This window comes from Kogia breviceps, chromosome 6 (assembly GCF_026419965.1).
Source record: "Kogia breviceps isolate mKogBre1 chromosome 6, mKogBre1 haplotype 1, whole genome shotgun sequence".
In the NCBI taxonomy this organism is placed as follows: Eukaryota; Metazoa; Chordata; class Mammalia; order Artiodactyla; family Physeteridae; genus Kogia; species Kogia breviceps.
Window position 1 is genome coordinate 96,893,578 of NC_081315.1, and position 27,532 is coordinate 96,921,109.

A 27,532-nucleotide genomic window follows, 5' to 3' on the forward strand; every position below is an offset into this window, starting at 1 on the left:
GACCGGGGACGCGGCATGGCGCTGCGGCGGGGCGGCGGCGGGGCGCCGGGACGGCTGCTGTTGCTGCTGGGAGCCGCGTGCCTGATCCCGCCGAGCGCGCAGGTGAGGCGGCTGGCGCGCTGCCCCGCCACTTGCAGCTGTACCAAGGAGTCCATCATCTGCGTGGGCTCCTCCTGGGTGCCCAGGACCGTGCCGGGCGACATCAGCTCCCTGTGAGTGAGTGGGACCCCGGCAGCCCCTGCCCCGTCCTGCCCCACCCGTCGTCCGCCGCCGCCCGGGAGTTGCCTCTGGCGCCGGGACAGCGCGACCCTGACCCCACTTCCCAGCCCCTTCCTTTGCGTTTGGGTTGGGGCGCCCTGTGGGACGTGGGTTGGAGTCTCGGGCCCCGGGGAGGATGAGGGGAAGCCGAGATCCAGAGTCTGGGAAGCCAGACAAGTCCCTGGGGCAGTGTTTCCCAAAGTCTGGCCCGCGGGCCACTTGCATCAGATCCACCTGGTTGGGGGGTGGGGGGGCTTGTGCCAATGCAGATTCCGGGGCCCGCACCGAATGATGCACGGTCTGAGAGCGGAGCCTTGGAGTCTGCGTCTGGACTCCCCAGGTGATTCTGGGGCGCATTAAAGTTTGAGAGGATGTGTGTTGGGGGTGGGAAGGTTGTGTGGGGGGCATGCGTATGCAGCCGAGCATGACTGGAGCTCTTGCAGACGGATGAGGCCTCACCGTCCCTCCTGAGGTCTGGGGCTGTGGTTTACCCGGTGCCCTCCTCTGGACCTGTCCACACTGCAGGTGGGGCAGAACCTGGGAGAAGGCATGTCACCTCTGGAAGTGGAGATGCCGCCGCATGTGGCCCGGAAGAGGGAGGCACAGAGGACCTGGCGGAGCATTGGGGCATGTGGGCATCCAGCCCAGAGGGAGTCAGCCGGCCTCCTTGCCCTGAGTTCATAAGGGCTTCTTGCCCACCTCGTCACCGCGCATTGTGCTGGCTGCTTATTCAGTGCTGGAGGAGCGGACAGGAAAGGGTTCTCATTATTGGTCCACCTGCTCAGGGGCTTTCAGCCTGGCCTCACACAGCCACTCCAGCCACGTGGCCAGCTCTCATAATGGCTGTGGATGGGGCTACTGGGCAATATCTTCACTGCTGGGAAATGTTTCCTGCTGAAATGACTCCCACATCCAGGCCAAGGTGCTGGGTGATGCCCACTCAGTTGTAGAGGCAGGGATTCCCATGGGGGGCAGGGGGTTGCTCTCACTTGCTCTTGTGCTCCACTTCCGCATCTGCACCCCAGGCAAGGTGCTGGGGCCTGGACCCAGGAGTGAAGGGCTTCCTGTTTGCATTTATAGGAAGCCAGGAGAGTCTGGCCGAGCAGGAACAGAGGGCCAGTTTGACGCCGAATATTGCTAAGTCGGGTGACATGGAGTGTTCCAGAAATGAGAATTCCCCTGGTTAAATCCCTTAGACCAGCAGCTGCTTAACGGATCTGCATATTAACTGAAATAATTCTGAAATGATGTATTGAGGTCCTACTGCGGCCAGAAAGAATAGGGGCCCTGGTGGCTGAAATAGTCAGGTTCCTTGTTCTGATTGGCCGTTAACTCTGGCAGATGGCCTGACCTCCCACCACACATTCAATTTCAGGTGTCTCTGGGTAGTTTCCCAAGGCTTTCACGGTGCATTTAATCAGAAGTGCTCTGAGCGACTTTCAGAGATGTGCTCCCAAGGGGAACGCTTAATCCTACCTTTGAGTTTCATCGGCCAACACTAATGCTGTGTCTACACAAACAGAATCATGGGCAGAGGTGAAGGAATTATCCGTCTTCAGCTAGGGCCTCCTGTAGTTAAGAAAAGGAAGTGAGGGGTTATTGATATAAACCGGCTGAGAAGATGTCTATGCAAGGAACTAGACTGATAGTAATGGTTTCTATTATTCAGTCCAGTTTTCCTATTGATCCAGTTCATTGGAAAATGGCTGGACTCATCTTGTTCTTACCCCTGAGAAGACCCTGGCCAACCATTTAAAACCTCATTCCTGAGTGGAGGAGTTTAAAGCACAGGTAGAGGATAAGGCCTCTCGTCCATCTTGCCCGGCACGTCCTCAAAGCAACCTAGTCCTTGTTTTGTTCCTCTCTTGCCCGTAGGAGCCTGGTAAATGGAACGTTCTCGGAAATCAAGGACCGAATGTTTTCTCATCTGCCTTCCCTGCAGCTGCTGTGAGTATGGGAAGTCCTCTCTGGAAATGGCGGTCCTGGAGGTGCAGTCCTGGGAAGAGCCGTCTCTGTCTCTTGGGCATCAGTCCTTCCCAAGATACCCAAGCTCCACAAGTAAACTGTGGCTGGCTCTTAGTGTTTACTTGCCCCGTTGTGTCCCCACTGAGCTGAGTCCCAAGTGCTTAGTGTCCTTTCCTTCTTTCAGCACATGTTTTCCTCAAGGACTTTATTTATTTAAATATCTTTATTGGAGTATAGTTGCTTTACATTGTTGTGTTAGTTGCTGCTGTATAACAAAGTGAATCAGCTATATGTATGCATATATCCCCATATCCCCTCCCTCTTGCGTCTTCCTCCCACCCTCCCTATCCCACCCCTCTAGGTGGTCACAAAGCACCAAGCTGATCTCCCTGTGCTATGTAGCTGTTCCCCACTAGCTATCTATTTTACATTTGGTAGTGTGTATATGTCAGTGCCACTCTCTCACTTCTTCCCAGCTTACCCTTTCCCCTCTGCATGTCCTCAAGTCCATTCTCTACATCTGCATCTTTATTCCTGTCAAGGACTTTACTATAGATGCCATTGCCCATGTCCAGCAACTGGGGACATGATTACATTGAATTATGACCTGAATTTCATCTAAACGTACCATTTCCCAAACACCTCACTTTAAAAGAGAACCTCCATTTTTAACCTCTAAATGTTATTATGGAAATAGGAGCTCTCAGGACATATTTACTGAGACCCATAGGGAAGAAAGGTGAAATAATGGGGGTGACCAGAAAATCTGGCCAAAGGGAATACACTTGCCATTGTCCATCAGTGTCTGAGTCAGGTCGGACACCGAATGGGCCAGTTTTACACTGAGAAGAGCCCATGTTTGCCCACAGATCAGAACATCACAAAAGAAACAGAAATGGCTTCACTATGTGACTCAAATTTTACACTTCTGCATTGAAACCTAATGTCTCTTATTTTCAGATTGCTGAATTCTAACTCATTCACAGTCATCCGGGATGATGCTTTTGCTGGACTTTTTCATCTTGAATACCTGTAAGTTTTGTGCTTTGTCTATTTGCTAAGCGTTTGGTATGTCAGTGGAATGGCTGTATTGCTTTCCAAGGTGGAACAGCTTAAGAGTGGAGAAAATTCAGAAAACCCCATTCTGTTTTCAGCGCTGACCTTTTATAGTTTACTCGTGTATAAACATGCTGAGACAGGAGGAGGTTGGAGACAAAGAGGGGGAAAGGAAACAAAGAAGGAAAGATATTCATTCATTCTCTGCTGACATTTAATTTGTCATGTCATAAGCACAATTGGAAATTACATTGGATATTTTTACCTCTCAAAGCTAGACATGAATTTGCTGATCAGCCAGAAATAAAGGTGAAGGATTCTGAGGGTTACATATTTTTAAGAAAGTCTCCCTAGTTGGGGATACAGCTTCATGTTTTTAGTTTACCTGTCCTATATCCCGTTTACAGTGTCTCCTGTGAGCTGCAGCTGAGGGTCTAATTTTGTTTTTTCCCCTTTAAAATAAAGGTTATTTTTCCCTTTTCAGTTGTGCATTTTTTCCCCCCAGCAATGCCTGGCTCTGATTTCTGCCTCTTTACACTTTCAGGTAGTCTTTTTTCCCCTTAAGCTCTTCCACCCTTGTCTTCTGTCACTTTGTAATAATATTAATCCTGCTATCAGATGGGATTTCCTTACTTAGCATTCAGGGGGATTTTTTAAATCCATGTCTCTGCTTTCTTATCTGAGGTTAACAGGTAGGTGTTTGAATTCTAAATACATCCTGGGTCTAAGAAAGCTCTCTGCTGATTTCCTGTCCTCAGGAAAGATGCCTCTGGAGAAATTCTCTCTTCAGAGGATACATAATACGGGTACTCTCATAATACTTGATAGTCTAGGTAACCTGGGAAGAGTGGTCAGGCTGAAGTGCTAGGCCAACTAGGTTCTGTCAAAGCACATCAACAGCCGATGGAGGTGGTGAACAAAGAGCCATCCATTCTGTCTTTCAAGCAGTACATCTTCCTGTCAAGGTTACTGAGGAGGAAGTTCGCTTCTCAGCTTATACTGAAGTCTATTACTGAATAGACCCCTGATTTAAAAAAAAAAAAAAAACCAGGCACCAGATCATTCTCAGTGTACGAATCAAGAACTGTTTCACTAACAAAAAACATCATGTTGCAAAGTCTCCCTTGGACCATCTCATCAGAGACTTTCTTACATTTGAAGAAATGTGATGCCATAAACTACAATGTAGTTCTCTGTGGCCTAATGCATTCACTTCATGTATTTCCCATTTTAAAGCATGGCTGGAGGTATTACTTCAAGGTCCTGTGTGCAAGCCCTAAGACATCTTAGCACAGAGAAAGAAGTTTGGCCCATGCTCAACTTCCTTATACTTTCTATTTCCAAGTAGCCTAGAGATCTTGAGAATATCCTTGCCTTTTCACCCACTTGTTCAGAGATGACACTGTGTAGGACATGATGAACTCAAGCTTGCCGGAAGCCAAGCTTAATGGAATTCTCCCTGGGCAAAGACTTTAATATGAAGATGTAAAACAATGGGCTCCCCTCAAGGGGCAATGATATTAACAGAAGTATTAATAGCCAGGCACTGTGAAATGTAAGAAGGTTGGAGGGGGGAAGATGTCTGGAAGTGTTCCAGTCTTGCGGAATTTGAGAATATCTTGCCTTTGTGTAGGGCTTTCTTCTCTTTTTTCCCCCAAGATGTTTTTACCCATGCTGCCAATTCTGACTTTGAAGACTTCCAGGCTGCTTCTGGAAGGAGGGCAAAGAGCACACTTGTGTGGAGGCACTCTTGCACACACACCCAGCTCCCACTTGGAATCTGGTATAGCTGACCGAGCCTTTGGAGATGAATTTCTGACATTTATAAATGCTTTTAGATTTCATTCTGAAAGCATCCCAATATCGTTTTTTCGAGATATTAAGCAGAGAAAATTCAGTTTAATTATATGGCTGTTCTCCTTAGGTTCATTGAAGGGAACAAGATAGAAACCATTTCAAGAAACGCCTTCCGTGGCCTTCGTGACCTGACTCACCTGTAAGTCCTGTGAAAAGTGTTGTAAGTCCTATTTAATATGCAGAGTGAGGGTCACTTCCTAGTGCCTCTCTCTTTCTTGACTGTTTTGTACATATTGTAATAGCTTCTGAAGGAAACTCATTGCCACATTGCCCGAGTGGCTTCTGTATTGTTGATCAGACACCAGCCTCTTGTGATCGCTCACACACTTGGCTTTCTTATCTTCTCCGTCCTCCCGAATTGCCGTTATGGTCCACATGACTGCATGTGAAGTCAGGAGCGCTCTGAGCTGGGAGTGATGGACGAGGTGGGAAGGAATGGAACGTGCGTCATATACCTACTCTGTGCCAGGCCCTGGGCTGAGTGCTTAGTGAGGCTTGTCTTCTTTATATTTCACCGTCATCTGTGAGTCCCCATTGTACAAATTTGGGAACTGAGGCTTACCTGACTCATTGAAGAATGTTTGTTGAATGGAGGATCAACATTAGGATGAAGTAGAATAGAGACATTTTTGTGGTTCCTTTCATTTGGATGCAGACAGCTTTTTTTTTTTATGTTGGATTAATCTGTGGTTTAAGTTAAGCTCTCTGGGTTCTTTAATAGCTTTCTGGAGAAAAAAAATTAAACAAATTGATTTGAATTGGCATATCCAAATAAAGCAAGCACACACACTTAGCAAATATGGAAAACTGGAAAAATAGTGCCTGTGCTTATGAAAATATGAACATCGTCATTGTCTCGGCAGGAGCAATTTATTCACCAGGAACCAGTCCCATTTGCATGCTAGAAACTTTGTGTTTGAGTAGGATAACGTGTCCCATCTCCACAGTCAGCTTACCTGTGGTAAAAAGACAATTGGGGAAGTTAGAGGGCTTTGAGTAGGGGTATCAGGCAGGGTGGCAATACCTCCAGGGTGTGTAACCGTATCCGATACAACATCTAAGGAGATAAACATTCACATCAGACCCTGATAGAGGCAAAGGTGTCTGTCAACAGGCTCAGTAAGCACTTGATTCTGGAATCCTACCAATCAGAAGTCCTGCCTAAGTTACAGCTTGTAGAGTAAGGAGATGACGGAGTGCAAATGGAAGTCTAAACATCTGGAGCAGCACAGCCGATCCTGGACAACATCAGACTCTTATTGACATTATTCCCCCATGTTTTCTCTCCTTGCTATCAAAGTCTTGATTGTTTTTTCAGATTCAACCTAGATGCCAAATCCCCACGTTCTTGTAGAGGCGAAGACAATGGGCCTTGAGTCACAAGAGACTTGAGTGCAAATCTCAAGGCCACCATTTGTTAGTATTACTTAGCCTTTTTCGAGCCTCACTTTTCTCATCCTTAAAAATGGGGGGCTTCCCTGGTGGCGCAGTGGTTGAGAGTCTGCCTGCCGATTCAGGGGACACGGGTTCAGTGCCCCGGTCTGAGAAGATCCCACGTGCCGCGAAGCGGCTGGGCCCGTGAGCCATGGCCGCTGAGCCTGCGCGTCTGGAGCCTGTGCTCCGCAACGGGAGGGGCCACAGCGGTGAGAGGCCCGCGTACCGCAAAAAACAAAACAAAACAAAAATGGGGATGATTATACAGACCTCATGAGATTGCCGCACGCAGTGGGTTAGCGCTTGCTTGCAAATCAAACGGCCCATTATCCACAGTACATGTTCAAGGTCTGGTCGACGTTGTTATCATCATCGTCGTCATCGTTCACAACAACAGCATCATTCCCTCCCTCCGCTAATGAAGAAGCCTCAGTTTTTTCCAGGGGCTGCTGAGTACCCTGGGGAGTTTGGGTGGCTTTGGGTGGCTAGACAGGGTCTGCTAAGAAGACAGCTGTGGGTGTCTGGAGGAGAACAGCTGTGGCAAGACAAATCCAGTTCCCAGAAGTCGGGAATGAAGGGCTTTGTTTTTGAGCAAAGGCTCTGGGCAGATTATGCGCCTAAAGCAAAGCCCATGTGACTGGTTGAGTTCACCCGGATGTCAACTTTCATCTGACCAGTTGGCTGTGGGTCCTTGGTCTGGAAACAGATGTAAATATGCAGGTATTGTGCGTATGTATTTGCGTATCCTTGGGTACATGGACTTCTGTTCATGTGTGCACATAACTGTGTGTGTGTGCTTGCACATTTGCACATACAACCATATGCTGTGCATTACCCATATGTGTGCAAGAGGCACTTCCTTGTCTGTGTGACATGCAGGGGGCACACACAGAGGGGACAAAGGAGTCCTTTGTTTGGGTCCAGAGCGCATCTGATGCATTAGAGGAGATGTAAGCCCATCCGGCGTGGGTTCCCATCCCACAGTCAAGCCTACAGGGCCCGCCTCCCCCCACCTCTCCAGCTCATTGCCCTGAATGTGCTCACAACACAGGGCGCCCCTGTGCACACCCAATTCACCCCATTACTGGGTCTTCCCCTTACATCCTTTCCCTTGCCCAGGATACAGTTTCTTCTGCCCATGATCTCCTGGAATCCGCCTTTTCCTTCACAGTCCAGATTAAGTTCTGTCTTTTCCTTGGAGCCATTCCTGATCTCCCCTCCACACCTCTTGCAGCCCTCCCAGCTGACTCCACACAACCTGCACTTTGCTGTAGACACTGGCCATATAGTTGGTGCCATTTCACGGATGTTAGTTTCATCTCCCCAGCTGTGTTGAAAGCTCCCTGAGGGCAGGGCCCCTGTGGATCTTCCATTAGCTCCGCTCTTCCCCCAGGGTCTCACACAGGGCTAAGCCAGCAGGACATTCTTTCTGATTCACTGACTGACCAATGAGTTACTAAGCTGGGTTTTCCATATGTGCTCTACTTGCAGGGCAAGTCTTGTGACTTCTAAAATTGACTCCTCTGGGCTGGAGATGTAGTAGTAATAAAAACATTTAATACACTGTTGAAAGAATGAACTGATCCTCCTAGCCCAACCCATCCCCCCCTTTTTGTAAACTTCTAAGCAAGGAGAACACATCAGCTCTCTAAAGTTCACTCCTGTGCTTAAGGAAATGAGTATCTGGAAGTTGCTTGTTTTAAGTATCTGCTTTTTACCTTTATGAACTTTTCCAACACCAGCAGACTCACATCCCTACCTAAAGAAACATAGATCAGGTTTCAAAGCATTGAAGGAGCAGTGCCAATCTGTAACTAAAATCTAGGACATTTGTTTTCCAGCAGTCCCACAAAGCCCAAGGGACCAGTTGCTGTTAAGTAGTTTTAGAAATGAAGTGCCATGAACTTGTACACAAAATGAAGTGGAAAGTGAGATGTTATGCACGGAGTCTGGGCGGGGTAGGGGTGGACTAAAGTCCATCTAAATAACTCAGCTTTCTGAAATCTAAATTGAACACTTGGAACAGTTACTAAACATTCTGCTTTTTTTTTTTTTTGGCCTTGACCATTCCGTATATGCTTATCACTTCCATCCAATGCATTTCAATTCACTAAAAATGTTTAGCTAAACTACTAACCTTTAATTAGCTAAAACAAATTGTACTTTACTTTCCAGAAATAGTGACTAGCAGCCAGAAAAAAAAATCAAAACTGTCTCCTTTTTAAATTTCAGGAAGCTACTTCTAGAGAATGTTCAGTCTGATGACAGTCTGTAGTCTATAATCTACAGTCTGTAGTTACGATTTCAATCTGTTCAGCCTGTTTTCCAACATCTTTAAAATTGTACCAATAAATCATTTAGGGAAGGAAGGTAAAAGAATACATGAAATTGTATTTTAATCTGTTCGTGGTTAACTGGATGGGAAAAGACATAATTTAGAAACTATCGGTCTCCCTGTATTCCGTTGCTATCATGCAGCAAGAATGTTTGGATTTAAAATGAGCACAGAGCTTTCTACCCTAGCTGACTCTAAGGAGGAACACCCTTTCGTTCCTACTTCTGGGATGGGTCATTATGATGCTACAAAAGATTAATTTCATATACATCTTTAAAGAGGTTGGTGCTGAATTCCCTACATGTGGATTATCATTTATGTGTTTTGCTGTTTGTATACTCAAATGTATAAAAGAAAACAAAAGTATGCATCAGTTTTTTGGCTGACTCACATTAGGGCATGATGCCTGGGAGAAATCAGACTTGATGTACATCATCTCAACACCTATCAGCTTTCTACGTCAACAGCCCAGCACCATGTACACTCATCTTCAGCAGGATGATGACAGGGCACTGCATAATCCTGAATCATCAGAGAAAGCATCGATGATGTTTGTTCAAGTCTGCTTCCTGGACATGGAGGGTAGATTAGGACATTTTAGAAAGATCTTCAACACTAAGAGCAAACATACAAAATATGGTTTCTGGTCAACCTTAATTAATGAGAAAATGAAATTGATCACAATCAGGCATTCCCTAAACATTTTGGTTCACTGAGATTTTCTATTATCATTAGGGTTAGAGCTGAGATTCTTTATGTAAAACAATATTTACAGAAAGTAGATACTATTTTTTAATAGTCACAAGTAATAAAATTCACTTAGATGCCCCATTAGGGAACTTTCTTAGGATAAGACTGTACATCTGTCTTTTTATCATTCTCATTTTAGTGCTTAAATCATCCATTCAGAAAGACTTTACTGAGTACCCACTATGTGCCAGGCACTGTTCTAGATGCAAGGGATACAGATGTGGACAGACAAAAATCTCTGTCCTCATGTTGCTTATGTCTAGGGAGAATACAGAGTCAGTAAACAGATAGATAATTAATATATATTGTATGCTAAGTGACAGTAGTGCAGTGAAGATCAACAGAGCATGGAAAGGGGTTGTGTAGAGATCAGGGAAGGTGGTGAAAGTGGAGGACAGACCTAAAGGAGGCGAGGGATGAACCACGCCTAGGGGAAGAGCGTCGGGCAGATGAACACCAAGTTCAGAGAACCTGAGCTGGGAGTGTGACCATCCTGTGTGAGGATTAGCAAAGGAACCAGTGTGTGTGATCTGAATCATCAGAGATTCAGTCCCACAGGTAAGTGGGAATGGAGGTAACTAGACAATGGAGGGCCTTGGGTGCCATCAAAGGGACTTTGACTTTTATTCTGAGAAACGTGAGATGCCATCTGAGGATTAACATGTGTATCAAGAGCTTAATAAATGCTTGTTTTAAAAACAAAACAAAAAACTGACATTGTATGCTCCAGCATCTATAATGTTATCTTTGTATAACTAAAGTCATTTCTTTATCTCAGTATCAATGACCAAAGCCAGAAATGGAACCACCTTTTGCTAAAGAGGTTTAGAGCTCTGTTTTAAATCACTTGCTTTATTTAAGGGACTTCAGAGGGATAGGGCATGAAGATAATAACCACATTAAAATGTGACTTTTTTGTTCTAGTTCTTTGGCCAATAATCACATAAAAGCACTCCCAAGGGATGTCTTCAGTGATTTAGACTCTCTGATTGAACTGTAAGTAATGAAAATGAAGTTTATGTGTGCTTGTCTTGAAATCCCCTCTCGCCCTATACTGCATTTTTTTTTATGTTGTAGCTAAAAATCTATGACAAAGTAGCGAATACTGGGAAACACCATGTAGTTTGTATTGTGTTAGCTTTGCCATTTTGGAATATACTTATTAGCATTAGGCCAATGGTAATTTGGCATGCTGGGTCGGGGGGCTTCCTTTCTCCCAGAGAGCGGTAGCATATCCATCTGAGTTGTTTTCTAGTGCTTGTCACTCCTTGCTCGGCAAAGTTTAACAACATCTTAAAGTTTCAATTGTGTTTGTCAAAACTATCTTCCTGTAATGTCCTGTTTTTGCTTGTGAGAACCTATGCTGGGTGGTGTTCTTCTGTCACCCCCCCCCCCATTTCCACCATGGCGTGGTGACAGTTTCAAGAGGTGACAGTTTCAAGATGATTTGGAAAAATGGTGCTGTGTCAACTCTGAGCGCTCTCTGCGTGCTATACGGTTAAAATCATGGGCACTAAAGGGTGTTAAATAAAGTCAGTGGTACGTAAAAGACATCGGATGTATTAAATACAAACTTCTTTTAAAAGTTCCATTTTGGGGAGTTATTAAATATGTCAGGATATCAGGATTTCTGGAGTTTCATGTTAGGGCCAAAATATTTCCAACATGTCTGTTTCTCTGTGTCTGTGTTTGTTTTGTTTTTTAGAGATTTAAGGGGCAATAAGTTTGAATGTGACTGCAAAGCCAAGTGGTTGTATCTGTGGTTGAAGATGACAAATTCCACTGTTTCTGATGTCCTGTGTATCGGTCCACCAGAATATCAGGAAAAGAAGCTGAATGACGTGACCAGCTTTGACTACGAATGCACAACTACAGGTATTCAGAACCTCTATCATCAAAATCTGATATTTAGAATAACCTTTGTTTTTCTTTTAGACTGTCAACAGGGAGTGGGGAAACATGGGGGGTAAAAGTTTTCTATCAAAATTATTTTAGGGGAAATTTAAGCATTCTCAAAGAAATGATTTGATGTGGCAAGGAAAATACCTCAGCAGTTTGGAAGGATTTTTGTTAACTGCACTGGCTTTACTTTTGATTCTTTTTGATTCTTTACAAAATTCAAATTTATCTAAAGACTTTTTTTTAAGGTCAAAGGTGAGTTTGGCATGAGAACATTTTCAAAGCAGTCTAGGTTTCATATAAAGACAGTACAGAGAGACCTAAGTCACTGTTCTCTTGATTGAATACTATGAAATTTATGGGACATTTAACTAATAAATACCAGACTTTAAAATTTATAAATTGCTTTTGGAGTTCCATGTAAAATGAGATAACTAGGCATCCTAACCAATGGCAAAGTAGGAATATAAGTTAACAGCTAGTTATCAAAAGGAAAAATTCACATTGAGGAAAACAATGTCAAGAAAGTTTGATTTTGTTTTCCAGAGTCTGCCTCAGGGTTTCAGTTTATACATTTTCAGGTTATAAGATAAAACTAAAATACTAACTGCCTCAACTGTCATATCTTGTAGAGAGCCCAAGAATAACTCCATATGAAAGGCTTAGATGGAGTTTCTATAGCTTCCAGAAGCCAGATTTTTACAGGAAAGCGGATCAATCCACAGTATGAAACCTGCTTACCAGACTTATAAAAATAAACAGGCTGAGAGCTGGTATCTACAAAGCCTCAAGTCATGTCAGTAGCAGGAGCAGGAATGAGAACTCAGAAAATAGTTATGGAAACTCAAAGGACAAACAAATTCTAAGAACAAAATATCACATTTAGGCTAGTCCTACTGCTATCCCCCGATCAAATAAACAAACAAAAACTCAAAAGTAAAAATTATTTCTAGGGACTTCCCTGGTGGCGCAGTGGTTGGGAGTCCGCCTGCTGATGCAGGGGACACCGGTTCGTGTCCCGGTCCGGGAAGATCCCACATGCCATGGAGCGGCTGGGCCCGTGAGCCACGGCCGCTGAGCCTGCGTGTCCGGAGCCTGTGCTCCGCAACGGGAGAGGCCACAACAGTGAGAGGCCCGCGTACCGCAAAAAAAAAAAAAAAAAAAAAAAAAAAAAAAAAAAAAAAAAAAAAAAAATTATTTCTAGGTATCTTTGTAAATAAGGGACCTGACAAGTTCTGTTCTTTTCTGAGAGGAAACCTGAAGTCTTATGGAAGTGCCCTTGTCTTTCATCACTGAACAGGGACTTATTCAGCTGTGTAATTGGCAGGTGCCCTTTAGCCAGCTGAGGCCCCTGGGGGGTTATTTATTGTACTGTAGAGCAGTGCAATATATCAGAGGTCACGGTCAGTGACGTTTGCACCAAAAGGCGGCATTCAAGGCCATGCCGTATGAAATGTGAAACCACAGCTCGCTGGGGCTCCTCTCTGCCTCTTCTCATTTTTCTGGAGAGTTCTCTAAACCCCATGCTGAAGTGAGCAGCTTTTCCATCGTTCTCTTCACACCCGGCCCTAGTGTGTGACAATGTTGCCAATCTCAGAGAGAAATGGCTTGGACTATAGAGGGCCTTGGAAACTAGGAATCTGTTCTAAATGCAGAATCTCTGGGGCAGCATGAGCCCCTTAACACATTTGGGGGCATTCTCTTACACATATTTATCTTTGCTAACAAGCTTTTTGCTAAAATTTAGGAAGTCAGCCCCCCTGCCTGGAAACAGGGAGATGATGATTCTGTCTTTGCTCTTGTTTTATCCCTTTAAGGCTCATCATGAACAGAAGAGCTCTCACTCACGGTGTCTTCCATCACAAAAAAATGGTGCCACCAAGTTGTGACCCCCTCCCCCCAAATATAGTCCCTGCCTTGTAAGAACTAGGTCGATAAAGTGTGAGTTTTGGGGGTTCCTATCTTCTGGCTCAGATCAAGTCTCATACGCTGGTGCTCTATTTAAGGCCAGGGAGGAGATAGGTGAGGATGGATGGAAGTTGGAAAGCCAAGTCTAAGACTCATGGTACCATTACCTCATCCTCACTCGAGTTTGGGGAAGAAGCACATTTTCTGAGTGCACTGTTTTCCTCTTAGCTCGGGGTTTTAGCAAAGGAGTATATTCTTCCGGTAGATGTCTCACCTTGTTCTTCCCAGGGAGAGGAGGGTACGATTACCATCCTGTTCCTCAGCACAGGGGTGTAATTAACACCACAAAGCCACCCCTGGCCGGTTTCAGCTCTCTAGCTTAATCAGTCCCTCCATAACCCTCTGCTTCAAGTCTATTTTTAACCACCTCAAAAACCCCTGTTACCTACTCATAATTCCCCATGTTAGGTGGATAATTCACTAAATTCCTTAGAGGGAGTGAATTTTGCATCCTAATTGTCCGGTTGGTTTCCCTATTTCAGGGCTGATGAAAATGCAGAGAGAAATAATGCATTAATGTGCAGTTTCTCTCCCAATAGGATCAGCATCATGTGTAATTTATTTCCTGCAAGCGCTATAAATAGGTATGTAAAAATCTGTTGATTCCAGTGGGAGCAAAGGCCCAAATTGTAAGAGTCCCACTGACATCATGAACTTAATCCAATGTGAATGGAAGCAGAAGTGCTTTTGGCAGAGAAGGCCATTAATACTTTAACACCAGGAAATTGATGTCTTACCAGTATGTGGATTGTTTGAGATCTTTCCACAATGAATGTGCTTTTGCCGTTTGTGAGAAATAACTTACCATGGGGATGGGGAAGATATTTAAAGTTCCCGAGTCCTCTCCCCCATTCACACAAACACACATTCATCAATCATATTGTTTCCCCGGTTTCTTCCCTTCTTCCTTCTTTCTCTTCTCCTCCTTTTTTCTGGACAGGAGAGGCGAAGGGGGAGAAGGAGCCTCCTATTAAGAATTAGATTTATAATTCGAATGATTTTACAGTCTGTGCTGTGCCAGATAGCCAGTATAGAGAAAATATTCTGAAACCAATGTTTGGGGGAAATCAATGAAAATAGGACCATTAAAGGATAGATCTGTAAAAGGCTCTCTATTTTTTTAAAAATAAAATTAAAATTCTGGAATTTTTTAAAAATGAAAAACTGAAACTTTGGGGTCTGCACTTTAAACGGCCTGCCTTTTTAAGCTCACAAGTGCTCACGTTTCTGAGAATTCAGAGTGTAGTCAGGAGCTCGGAGTGCAAGGAGACGGGGTTATAAGCATCAGGAGTGTTGGGAATCTTGGGCAGACTTGGATGAGGCAAGGCAACCGGAGATGCTGGAGGACGTTATAGACGTCTTGGTGGTAATTAAAAGAACCCAGCTGTATTCTCTGAGTCCTCGTCTACCTCCAGGAAAGAAAGTAGACCGTGACTGCTTCCATTCCCATTTACCAGCCTGTGAACACGGAAGCCTTTTGCAGCATTTTCCAACTTCTACACTGGGGCCACCAGGGCCCACAGGAATGAACCAGGGGTTTTTCAGTTTTTAGTCTTTGACCAAGCAACACTGGTATTTTGGGGGACTTGATAGAGGAGGGGGAACTAGGATCCATGGTGACTCTTCCCTAAGTCTTTACGCAGGCAGCTTCACACTGTCACTGTTACGCATGTAGAACTCCTGAGGGATCACTGAAGCCAAGGCTGGGCGTTAACACTTAATCCTCCCTCTCCTATCTGCCTCTACAGCAACCTTGTGAAATAGATGTTGCCCTCATTTTACTCCTGGGGAACCTGAGTCTCTTGCCCGAGCTCCTGGAGCTGCAAGTGCAAGCGGCGTAGAAACCAGTCTGTCTCACCTGCCCCAGCTCTTCCGAATGTTCCAGAAGGGGGGGGGTACCTCCTCCACTCTTGCCGACTGTCCCCACTGTCCTTTGGCCACCTTTTGCTGTCGGGTGCAGAGGCAGCCTCCTCTTTGCTTCTCCCTATTCTCCCTGTACCTGCAAGCGTCCTTCATTCAACTCCGTCCTCTCCCCCCACGGTCAGGGGCAAGGCCAGCCCTCCCACACTCGCCAAGCCAGCAAGCATTTACTCAGCAGCTCCTGTCCACTGAGAACGAGAGGGGCCCCTCCAAAAGGTAACATGTATTGAGCACGCACCTTGTGCAAAGCACTGTTCTACATGAGTATGAATCATAACAGACAATGAAGAAACTGAGGTAGAGAGAGGTTGGGTAACTTCCCTAAGGTCACTCAGCAAAAAGGCAGAGTCAGTGCTCCAGCATTTTATCTTAGATGCCATTAAAATGAACACTCTCCCCAAGAGATGGCCCAGTGGTGACCAGGATAGTGGAGGGGGACTGTCCTTGCTTGGATCTCAATTCCATATTTATCAGTCGCCTACCGTGTGCTGAGCCTGAGGTCGGCATGTCCACCACATTACCTAGTCTCTTCCTGCCATGGAGCTTGGATCATTGCCCCCATACTGCAGATGAGTAAACCGAGGCCTCGTAAGGGGAGGTGTGCACGCAGCCCAGGGATTCAAACACAGGAAGTGGTTTCAGGTGGTCTGACTCCAGGCACAGCCTCTTTCCAGTGCCTCACGCCGCCCTTACTCCTCAGCTTTACCTTCTGCCCGCTGACTGGCACCTGCTCTTCCTACCCCGGCTCCACGCTTCCCACCTTAACACTCGCTCAGCTGCTCTGCCCCCTTACCTGCCTCTAGTCCTTTTGCACTGGCCCTCCTTGCTCACTACCTGGTACCTGCCCTTTTAATGCCTTTCTCAGTTGACATCTTTCATGAGCCTTCTGAGTCAATTATTTCTTGAGTGGCTGCTGTGGGCTTGTGTCATTTGGAGCTCCGAGAAGTGTAGGACCTTCCTTAGGAAGCCCTTGGTTCAGGAGACACACCACGCTGGCTGTGTGTCCATGGCTGGGCACACACCCTCTCTGAGCTTCAGCTTCTGGCTCTAAGATCTCTCCCATTTCTTCAAATCTGACCTTGATGTCTCTATGTTGGAGACTAAATCCTAGTAAATAATAAGATGTAAACAACATTGCCTGATTATGAGTCCAGCAAGTTAGGAAGAGTCCCTGATTGGACCGATCAGGGCAGCTTTGCAGAGGAGATGGGACTTCAGCGGGCATGGATAAGGATTGGGTGGGGAAGGGGTGGGCAAAACCAGGATTTTCTCATAGGAACTACTTTCCTAAGCCAGGCGTCCACCCTCATTTTACCCTGGGCACTTTTAGCCTGCTAAGAAGCAGTGCACCCTGAAAGATCTCTGGCCAAAGAAATAACAAACTGTATTAGTATTTAGGTTTTTTTTTTTTTTTTTGCGGTATGCGGGCCTCTCACTGTTGTGGCCTCTCCCGTTGCGGTGCACAGGCTCCGGACGCGCAGGCCTAGTGGCCATGGCTCACGGGCTTAGTTGCTCCGCGGCATGTGGGATCTTCCCGGACCAGGGCACGAACCCGTGTCTCCTGCATCGGCAGGCGGATTCTCAACCACTGTGCCACCAGGGAAGCCCCAGTATTTAGTTTTTTTAAAAAAACCTTCTTTCTTCATTGTTTCTCTAGCTGCTGCACACACTAACTGTTCTTGCATCCAAGGGCATGCTAACCCTGTTTCTTGGTGAGTCTGTCCATTCCCTACCAAGGTTTCACAGAGCGAGTCATTGTAGCTCAGGGAGCGACACAGATGATGGGTATTGACTTGCCACTAAGTGTAAGAGCAGGATGCGTGCTTAAATCGGACGGCGTCTATGTTGCTGGAAAATCTAATAGATCTCCCGTAACTGCTCCCTGAGCTGCAGAGCACTACCCAGATCCCAGGCACAGCCGTACTTCGCACTGCTACGAGTCCAGTAACCACTAAACACACTTAGGTTAACTTCCCCGCACAGTGGACTTTATAAACCTCCAAGACCTCGTCAAAGAGTTTGGTTTGGTTTCCAAAACTGCAGCATGACCTTTGGGGAATTTACTTTTAGTTTTCTTTACTACCCGGACTATTCTGAGAGAGCTACAAATAACAGCATTCCCCCAAAGAATCTGACCACAGCAGCCCTTCTTCATAGAGTAAATTTCACAATAGTTTCAGGAATGTTGCCCTGCAGTATCCTTTCTGTCCTGTCTTTCTGAAAGCCAGGTCTCACCAAATTTGTTTAAAACTTTGAGATCCTCTAGCCAGGCTTGTGAGCTATTTATCTCAAGGAAGCTGTATTAGAAGCTGTGCGTTCAGTCTGCTAATTCTGCACAAGCCAGAACCCTCTGGACTCACCCAGAGTGAAACATGCCATGACGTGTGTTGCTTCTCTCCTGCCTTCCCCCCTCCCCAGTCCTCTTTGGAACTGATGAGAGAAAGGATAGAAGGGGAATGGTGGTCCATAATGCCCACAGGAGAGCTCACGGAGACTTTTTTTTTTAAACACCCCTTCCCAGATTTTGTTGTTCATCAGACTCTGCCCTACCAGTCGGTTTCAGTGGATACGTTCAACTCCAAGAATGATGTGTACGTGGCCATCGCTCAGCCCAGCATGGAGAACTGCATGGTGCTGGAGTGGGACCACATCGAAATGAATTTCCGGAGCTATGACAATATTACAGGTGTGTTATGGCTTTGACTGGATGTAATGACCTCATTTCAGCATGGCCTAAAGCCCGGGAGAGAAGAAGTGTTCTCTGTCATCCCAAGAGGGAGCTTGGCTCTCTGGCTTGGTTTGATTTGGGAACACATTCCAGCCCACCCTCTTCCCTCCAACTTTTTCTGGACATGGTCAGTTATTGGTGAGAGCAGAAACCTTAGGTGGTGATTCTATTTATTGTTGGTGATCCTTTTGTAAAGGGAGAGGGTGATGGGGTCCTGTGGTGGGAAGCATTTTCCTGAAATGGTGAGAAGTCACTCCCAGAATCCCTTGATTTTGAGCAGTTATGACAGCCTCAGACTGCATGAGCATTTTAGCAGCTAAATGAATCCTTTGACTTTTGTAAGCGCTTAACTAATATGCTAATGCACATGCACACACACACGTGCTCATGCACACACATGCAGTGTGCACACGTACACACATGCACACACTCATGAACACACACACACTATAGCTGTTTCTATTGCCCCCTTGCCAAGTCCTGGTGATCACTACTTCCTTTTAATAAGTACATACAAAATAAGCATAAATGGCTTCCTAATTCAAGCCTTTGGGATAAGACTTAGTTGGAGCTTCATTTGGGGCCATGATTGAATCCCAGTGTCTTAGCGCTACTAAAAATGGACTGTACTTGCTTTGTAAATAAGTGGATAAAGTCAAAATAATCTTTCAAAGACTTCTCACTTATCAAACTGCAATCTGATAATAATACTGACTTTACAAACAGCACCACGTGGCCTAACGGTTTGCCCCATGTGAGGGTTTCCTTTAGTGATTCCTTCTCTGGTTCGAGCAGCGTCTTGCTGGGGCAGAGAGAAGCGTATCCAGGTAGCATTTCCAGATACGGAGGTTCTGGCCTTGCAGCAGGTGCAGGGATGCAGGGAGAGCATGGTTCACCCTCGGGGAGCAGAGCTGCTAATGAGGCTGATCTGGCAGCCCGGAGGAGAGGTCTAGGAGACGTATATCCTGATGCTCCGACATGCCATCTGGCCTCCCGGTGCTGAGCCCACACTCCTGGGAGCAGCCCCGCTCGCTGCCAGCACAGACTCAGCACAGAGCAGTGCAGGTGAACTATGGAGGGAAGCCCAGGCCTCAGGACTCTAAAGCCGGTCCATGTTGGAGGAAACGAGGAGAGAGAGGAGCTCACCACCTGCATGGGTTTTTGCTTCCATCTTTTCTCTGACCTGGAAGGTTGGTGAGGGCTGAATGATGAGGCCCCTCTGCCTTCTCTCCTCCCTCTCACATGAGGAGGTGGGAGCAGGGTGAAGCCGTGCTCTCGGGCAGGGAGTTCTGGTGCCAGTGCTTGTTGCGGGTACTGGGTGTGGGCTTGCAGAGAGCCAGGTTCGGGTTAGTCTCGTTGGGGCTCATAACAGCTGTTTGAGGTGTTGTTGCGGGTTCCCTGCCTGTAGGTAGAGGACAAGCGACCTCTCTTCAAGAGAGAGGAGGCAGATGGACTGTAAAGAGCTCAGGTTTTGAAAACCTATGAACATGGATTCTACTCCTGACTCTGCCATGTGCTAGGAAGTAGCTGTGGCCTTTGAGCCTCTGTTTTCTCATCGGTGAAACGGGCAGGAGATGTACCTCCCATGGATGTTGTGAGAATTGGATGAGTGCCAGGCACAGAGAAGGCAGTTCTTTTGTTTTTTTAAAAAGTGTTTCCTCTTTCTCTTTTTAATTAAAATTTTTTTATTTATTTTATTCATTTTTGGCTGCATTCAGTCTTCATTGTTGTGCGTGGGCTTTCTCTAGTTGTGGAGAGCTGGGGCTACTCTTCATTGCTGTGCGTGAGCTTCTCGTTGTGGTGGCCTCTCTTGTTGTGGAGCACAGGTTCTAGAGCACAGGGTCAGTAGTTGTGGCACATGGGTTTAGTTGCTCTGTGGCATGTGGGGTCTTCCCAGACCAGGGCTCGAACCTATGTCCCCTGCATTGGCAAGCAGATTCTTAACCACTGCACCACCAGGGAAGTCCCAAGCAGGCAGTTCTTAATGCTGGCTTCCTCCTCACCTTTCCGAACGAAGAGATGAAGGCTCAGGCATGTTGAATCACTCCACTGTTACTTCCAAGGCAGAGCCCGGCACCTGTCACTGCTGCGTCCCACCCTTTCCTTCTCCCAGCTTGACCTTGGTAGGAAGTAACAGCATTGCCCTCCACCTGCCCTTCCTACGTACAGCAGCTGGTCACACCCCTAGGTTCATCAAGTCATTCATTCATTTTTTCATTTGTTCGCAAAGATTTCTTGAGCGCTTACTCTGAACCAGGCCCAGTCTAGGTGCTGGGGCCATAGCAGTGAACAAGTCACAAGAAAACCTCCACCCTCAAGGAGTCTGTGTTATAATGGGAGACAGAGAGAGACAATAAAATAAGACAAATAATTGTAATACATACAACACATTAGATGGCAGCATGCTAAGAAGGGAAAAGGTGTCAGGGAGGAAAGATTTGAAGTGTTGGCATGAGAGGACTGAAATTTTAGATAGAGTGTCTGGTAGAGGCCTCATTAAGAAGGTGTTTGAATAAAACTTGTGGGACATGAGGGCTTGATGCACATGGAGAGTGGAAACGGTGGGGAGAACATTCCAGACAGGGAAGAGTGAGTGAGTGCAGCAGTCCAGAGGCAGGATGGTATTTTTCCTGTTTGATGAACAGGCAGGTGGCTGGTTTGGCTTGGACAGAATGATCCAGGGGCAGTTGTAGGAGACAAAGTCAGAGAGGTAAGAGGGCTGATCATGGGGGCCTTGCAGGTCCTCCGAAGGACTTGGGCTTTTTCCTTTGTTCAGAGGTCAGCCAGGCTGCATAGAAGATGCAGGTGCCTGCTACAGAATGCTGGGTTGTGTCCAGCTGCTGGGTTGAGAGTAGTCCGTGTGTGGGGAGGGGACCAAAGTGGAATCAGAGCAAGTAGTTGAGAGGCTATTGCAAGGATTCAGGCAAGTGCTGATGGCCTGGACCCAGCAAAGGCCGCAGAGCTGGGGGTAGGAAGTGGTCAGTGAGAGCAGAGTAGGTGTGGCCAGAGCCAGGGCTGGAGCTTACTGGTTTCCAGGGATTCCTTGGCCTCTGAGTGTTGAAGTCTGAACCTTCTGAGAGCTGGGCAGCTGGACATGCAGCCCACTGGGATTCTCTTCACAGCCAAGCCCAAGAAGTGAGCTACAAAATTGTGTTCGTTAAGTTTATGAACTCCAGTGTCACACTGGTTTTTCATAAATCTGGCTCTAGATCTTTCTAGCTGGTGACCTTGGCCAAGTTTTAATTTCCATGAGCCCCTTTCATCTGTAAAGTGGGAATTCCATCTGTAAAATGGTATCATCATAGTATTGGGCCCATGGGAATTTAACTGGGTAGTTTGGGGCCTGGCGTATAGTAAGCTCTCAACAAGTGTTGGGATATCAGTTGCAGATAAAGAATAGATATTTGATTATTATTCCTTGCTACCACTGCTAGGGAAATCCACCAGGTCTGGATCTTTTACTCTTCTTAATTCATGAAAGCACACAGATTTCATACATCAGGCTCCCAACACACATTTCCGAATGCATATTGCCAATTTCCTGTCACACTGATTTCTGATCACATCTTGCAATTCAACCACCTCTCTCTTTTGTTTCTCCCTTCACCTGGGTTTCCAGGCTCAAATTCAGCCTCCTACTGGAAGCATTTCTTGATGACCGGATTGGAATGAAGTCTGCCTTCTCTGCTCCCTTATTACATGAATTTCCATTAAACACAAATCTCGTCACATAATTTTTCACTTAGAGGAAGGCAACTCACATTTACGTACTCAGTGATTTATAAGCTGTTTCTTTCATCAGCTACACAACCTCATAATGTGTGCTTATTGTCTCTATTTTATAGTGAAAAAAAAAAAATAGGAGCAGCCCTCCTTCTCCCATAGACCCTAACTCTTTGACGTCAATAAAATTGTCTCCACAACTTTCAAAAGCATAGGAGTGCCAGGACCAACAGAGCATGGCCTGAGGGAGGCTGGGAAAGAGGGTGGTTACGGAAGTAGGGGCCTTGCTTGCTCTGTGGAGGAAAGAGTGTGGCTTGCTGGAATTCAGCCTGGTGTGAAGGAAAGCCCTGCAGCTCACACGAGCTGGGCAGATGACAAATGGATGAGCAAGGGCATAGCCCCAGAACCACTTGCCTCGAACAAGATCAAGGTAAATGTGGACCATTCTCTCCTCATGGGGCTGTGCATGCCTCATTTATCATCTCGTTTGATCACAGGGTGATCCCAGATTCAGCAAGAGCTGGGCAGGATTTTCTCCATCCGTGGCCGGCAAGTCTGGGGCTCCGAGGAATGGGAGGGATGCATGCTTCCCCTCTGTGGCCCTGCTGGGCATTGTGCAAAAGGGACATCCATCCTCTAGTGGGAGAGGGAGACCCAGGGTCATGAGCTGCCTGCCCCTCCCCGCCCAAGTTCTTCTCCTTACGTCTTCTCCTTTTTCTCTCTACATCTCTTCTCGGCTCTCCTGTTTTTGGTTAATTTTGTTTGCCTTTTGATTTCTGCCCACTAAGTATGTTGCAGCATCTCTCCTCCTAGATTAAAACACACACGCACACGAGGATTTCTGCTGCTGCTGACAACTCCATAAGCTACAACTCCACATGCTACACCTGGAAAGAGGATGCTTTATGGAGCATCTCCAAGAAAGGAATTCTTTCTTTCTCACACGGCCCCTCGGCTGAGACCAGTATAGCTGCAGGATGCTTCTGGGTAGAAGGGACCTCCGTAGCCAGGGACTCAGCAGGAGCATGCACCTCAGTTAGTGCTGTCAGGGGGGAGTCAGTGCAGTTTCTGAGGAGCAGTTTGGTAGTTTAAACCCAGAAGCCTTAACAATGTGCCCAATGTCTACCCTGCAATCTCTCCATTTAAGAACACTGCCAGATGGTTTTCAAACACAGATTTCTCTACAGGGAAGCCTATTACTTACAATAATGAAAAACTGGAAATAAGTGCAATGTCCAGCAGTAGGGGATTAAATAAAATATGGTGCCTCCATGCAATGGAATACCATGTAGTGTTAAAAAATCAAGTTGTAGAAGATGCAATAACATGGGAAAATGTTCACAGCATAGTGGTCAAGGGAAAAAAGCAGGTTATAAAAAATCCATGTACACTATAAGCCCAGATCTATTTTTAAAAAGCAAATTTGAATATGTGCAGAGATTGGCAATTAAAGAAATATATCAAGATGTTAAGTGTTATTTCAGCATTTGCAGTTCAAGTGATTTTGATTTTCTTCTTTGTACTTTTTGGTACATTGGTGGTGGAGTGTAGACTGGAGCCAGACTACCTGGATTTGGATCCCAGACTCCACCACATTGTAGCTGTGTGACCTTGTATAAGTCACTTAACTTCTCTGTGCCTTTATAAAATGGGGTACAATATTAAGTGTATGCTAAGTATATAATAAGCATGTAAAGTGCTTAGTATAGTACCTTTGTGTGTTACCTATTATTATTTTCAAAATTTGCTTTGATGAACATTAAAAACCTTTATACTCAGAAAAAAATGCAATAATTAGTTTTAAACAAAGGAAAGGGACCAGGTTCCTGCAGGAAAGCCAAAGCAGTGGAAGAGAAAAGTAAATACCACCCTAAAATCCCCCCACCGTCTGCCCCCAATGTTAATACTGAGGACAGAAATTGAGTACTTATCCTTGTAATTTACAGACCAAATTCACTTTGGTCCAAACTGTCTAGAAAATTAGGGGAAAGAAATAACTTTGAATTGAATGACCTAGATGACGGGCCAATACTCTTTGAAATGTGGGTGGTCTTACTGCTGTCTGGCTGGAACGGTGAGGGTGGGGGGTCTGGATGCAGACAGGGAGAAGGTGATGGGTGGTGACCCAGACAGGGGAGTCACGACTGAAAATGTTCCCCTTTTCCGGCAAAGTTCTGGTTTGGTGCCGCCTGAGCCAGATCATTCAGATCATGGCTCGTGATCTCAATTGCCTCAATGATCCGATAATGAGAGCGACTAGTTATTGATCACTTCCTGTGTGTGCAAGCTCTGTACTAAAAACCCAGACCGTGAAATTTCTCAGGTAGTCTTTACAGCGGCTGTGTAAGGTCAGGGCTGGCAGCATCCTTCGTCTCATCTGGTAGGGGAGGAGCCCGAACACAGAGAGTTGAGGGAACTGCCACAGGGTCAGAAAGCTTATGAGGTGCTGGGCCGTGTGGTCTAGAGTCACAAGGTTTAACACTGGTCTATTCTGCCTCGGCTCAGCTTCAGAAATCAGAAAAGGTCAAACGTCCTCAAGAGCTCTCATTACATTTTTGTTTTCCTGCCTCTAAGTCCTGACTCCTAGCTTTTTACCCCCCAAGAGAAGGAACCTGTTTACATGCCTCATTCTGCCCTATGGAGTTGGGAATAACATGCAGACAATTCGCTTGGTGTCTTAGTGAATTTCCTGAATTATACGCCTGCCTCTAAAGACGCCAGAGGCCCAGGTGACCAACACTTACCTATTTCGATGGAGGTACATTTAAAACTATTTTTTTTTAATTGTGGGGAAATATACATAACATAACATTTACCGTCTTAACTGTGTTTGTGTGTGGTTCAATAAATGCATCAATCCCCAGAACTCTTCATCTTGAAAAACTGAAACTCGGTACCCATTAAACTGTAATTCCGCATTCTCCCCTCCTCTCAGACCCTGGCAACCACCCTTCTGCTTTCTATCTCTATGAATCTGACTCCTCTAGGTACCTCATATGAGTGGAATCATACACTATTTGTCTTTTTGTGACTGCTTATATCACTTAGCATAATGTCTTCAACATTCAACCATGACAGAACATGTGTCGGAATTTCCTTCCTTTTTAAGGTGTAACAATAATCCATCGTGTGTATATACCACATTTTGTTTATCCATTCATCCATCAGTGGACACTTGGGTTGTTTCCATCTTTTGGCTATTATGAATAATGCTGCTATGAACATGGCGTACACATATCTCTTCAAAACCCTGCTTTCAGTGCTTGGGTACAGACCCAGAAGTGGAATCGCTGGATCATATGGTAATTCTTTGTTAAATTTTCTGATGAATCACCACACTGTTTTCTACAGTGGCTGAACATGTTATATTTCTCACCAGCAGTTCATAAGGGTTCCTGTTTCACTGTGGACGGGCATTTTTTTAAAATTTACCTAAAGATTTTTTATTGTTTTGTACCAATCAGATTTACATAAAGATTTATCCTTTTCATTCTCTTGATTAAATGCAAAAATATTCTGATTGTTTAATATATTATTATTCAATACAGTTAATTTACCTAAAGAAATTTTTGTTATATATAGTTTAGATTTACATAAACAAATATTTTCTCTGTTCATTGTTCTTTGTTAGTTCTTTTTTTTTTAAATGAACTATAGTTGATTTACAATATTGTGTTAGTTTCAGGTGTACAGCAAAGTGATTCTGTTTTATATATATATATGTGTGTGTGTGTATATATATATTTCAGATTATTTTCCATTATAGATTATTACAAGGTATTAGATATAGTTCCCTGTGGCATGCAGTAGGTCCTTGTTGTTTATCTGTTTTACATATAGTAGTGTGTATCTGTTAACCCCATACTCCTGATTTATCCACCCCCTTTCCCCTTTGGTAACCATAAGTTTACTTTCTATGTCTGTGAGTCTGTTTCTGTTTTATAAATAAGTTCACTTGTTTTATTTTTAGATTCCACATGTAAGTGGTATCATATAATATTTGTCTTTCTCTGACTCTGGACGAGTGTTTCTCATGGTGGCTGCCCTAACCCCGTCTCCCCTCTTCTGGAGTGCAGGTCAGTCCATCGTGGGCTGTAAGGCCATCCTCATCGACGACCAGGTCTTTGTGGTGGTGGCCCAGCTCTTCGGCGGCTCTCACATTTACAGATACGACGAGAGCTGGACCAAGTTTGTCAAATTCCAGGACATAGAAGTCTCTCGCATTTCCAAGCCCAACGACATCGAGCTGTTTCAGATCGAGGACGAGACGTTCTTTGTCATCGCAGACAGCTCCAAAGCCGGTCTGTCGACCGTGTATAAATGGAACAGCAAAGGATTCTACTCGTACCAGTCTCTGCACGAGTGGTTCAGGGACACAGATGCCGAGTTTGTTGAAATCGACGGCAAATCACACCTGATCCTATCCAGCCGCTCCCAGGTCCCCATCATCCTCCAGTGGAATAAAAGCTCGAAGAAGTTTGTCCCCCACAGCGACATCCCCAACATGGAGGATGTGCTGGCCGTGAAGAGCTTCAGGATGCAGGACGCCCTCTACCTTTCCCTCACCCGCTTCATCGGGGACTCTAGGGTCATGAGGTGGAATAGTAAGCAGTTTGTGGAGATCCAGGCTCTCCCATCCCGGGGGGCCATGACCCTGCAGCCCTTTTCTTTTAAAGAGAATCACTACCTGGCCCTGGGGAGTGACTATACGTTCTCCCAGATATACCAGTGGGATAAAGAGAAGCAGCTCTTCAAAAAATTTAAGGAGATTTATGTGCAGGCACCTCGTTCCTTCACAGCCGTCTCCACTGACAGGAGAGATTTCTTTTTTGCATCCAGTTTCAAAGGGAAAACAAAGATTTTTGAACACATAGTTGTTGACTTAAGTTTGTGAAGGTGTGATTGGTGAATTTAAAAGACGCGTAGCTTTAGCTGTCACAGAGAGGACCAAGGGGGGAAAAGAAAGCCAGGTTCACAGGTCTGAAATTACAAATGCACTGGGGAAGTAGTTATAAGTTTTCAAACTTTTAGAACTCATATTTTAATCAGGGATTGCATTTGTTGGCTAACTGCATGACGTGTCCATTCTCCCACTTAAAAAGACATCTGAAAGCCTGTAATTACTGAGAAAAGAGTACAACGTTAACTCTTACCATCTAGGGAAATAATGCACCTTTTTTTTCTTTTAATGAGGAAGGAGAAAATCGGATAAGATGGGACAGCTCTTATAATGAAATAAAAACAACGAAAAAGACCAAACACACTATGGGCCCTTCTCATTCCATTTTAGCAATCTAGTGGGTAAGAACTCTTAAAGCCAAAGTCAGCTGAAAAGATTTGCTGATGATTAGTTTAAAAATCTGATAACACTCAGCAATGCTATTTTGAGCCTTCCCTGTTTCCTGAATCCCCCCTAATAGCAGAGCCTTGACTGTTTCATTGGCTCATATAGATGGATGTTCATCACGGGTGTGTTAACAAAATAACGTTTAACATTGCTTTCTCTGCTACAGAAAAAATATTCTGCTGACACATGTATTGGTCCATCACAGGCTGTGGACCCAGGAGTGAGACAAAGAAGTTTTCCCCTCTTGTGGTTCAGAGCTAACCCCCATGGTGGCCAGAGCAATTGTGCTTGT

At 45.4% G+C, this 27,532-nt stretch overlaps 1 protein-coding gene across 1 annotated transcript; it reads left to right on the plus strand.

The window, feature by feature from the left end:
* Nucleotides 1–27,152, plus strand: LGI2 (leucine rich repeat LGI family member 2). The gene is made up of 8 exons (XM_059066316.2): nt 1–212; nt 2,134–2,205; nt 3,184–3,255; nt 5,204–5,275; nt 10,580–10,651; nt 11,361–11,530; nt 17,964–18,128; nt 25,970–27,152. Exons 1-8 carry the CDS (start codon nt 16–18, stop codon nt 26,785–26,787), a joined length of 1,638 nt encoding a protein of 545 aa, XP_058922299.1. The 5' UTR covers nt 1–15; the 3' UTR covers nt 26,788–27,152.
* The last annotated feature ends 380 nt before the right edge of the window (nt 27,153–27,532 follow it).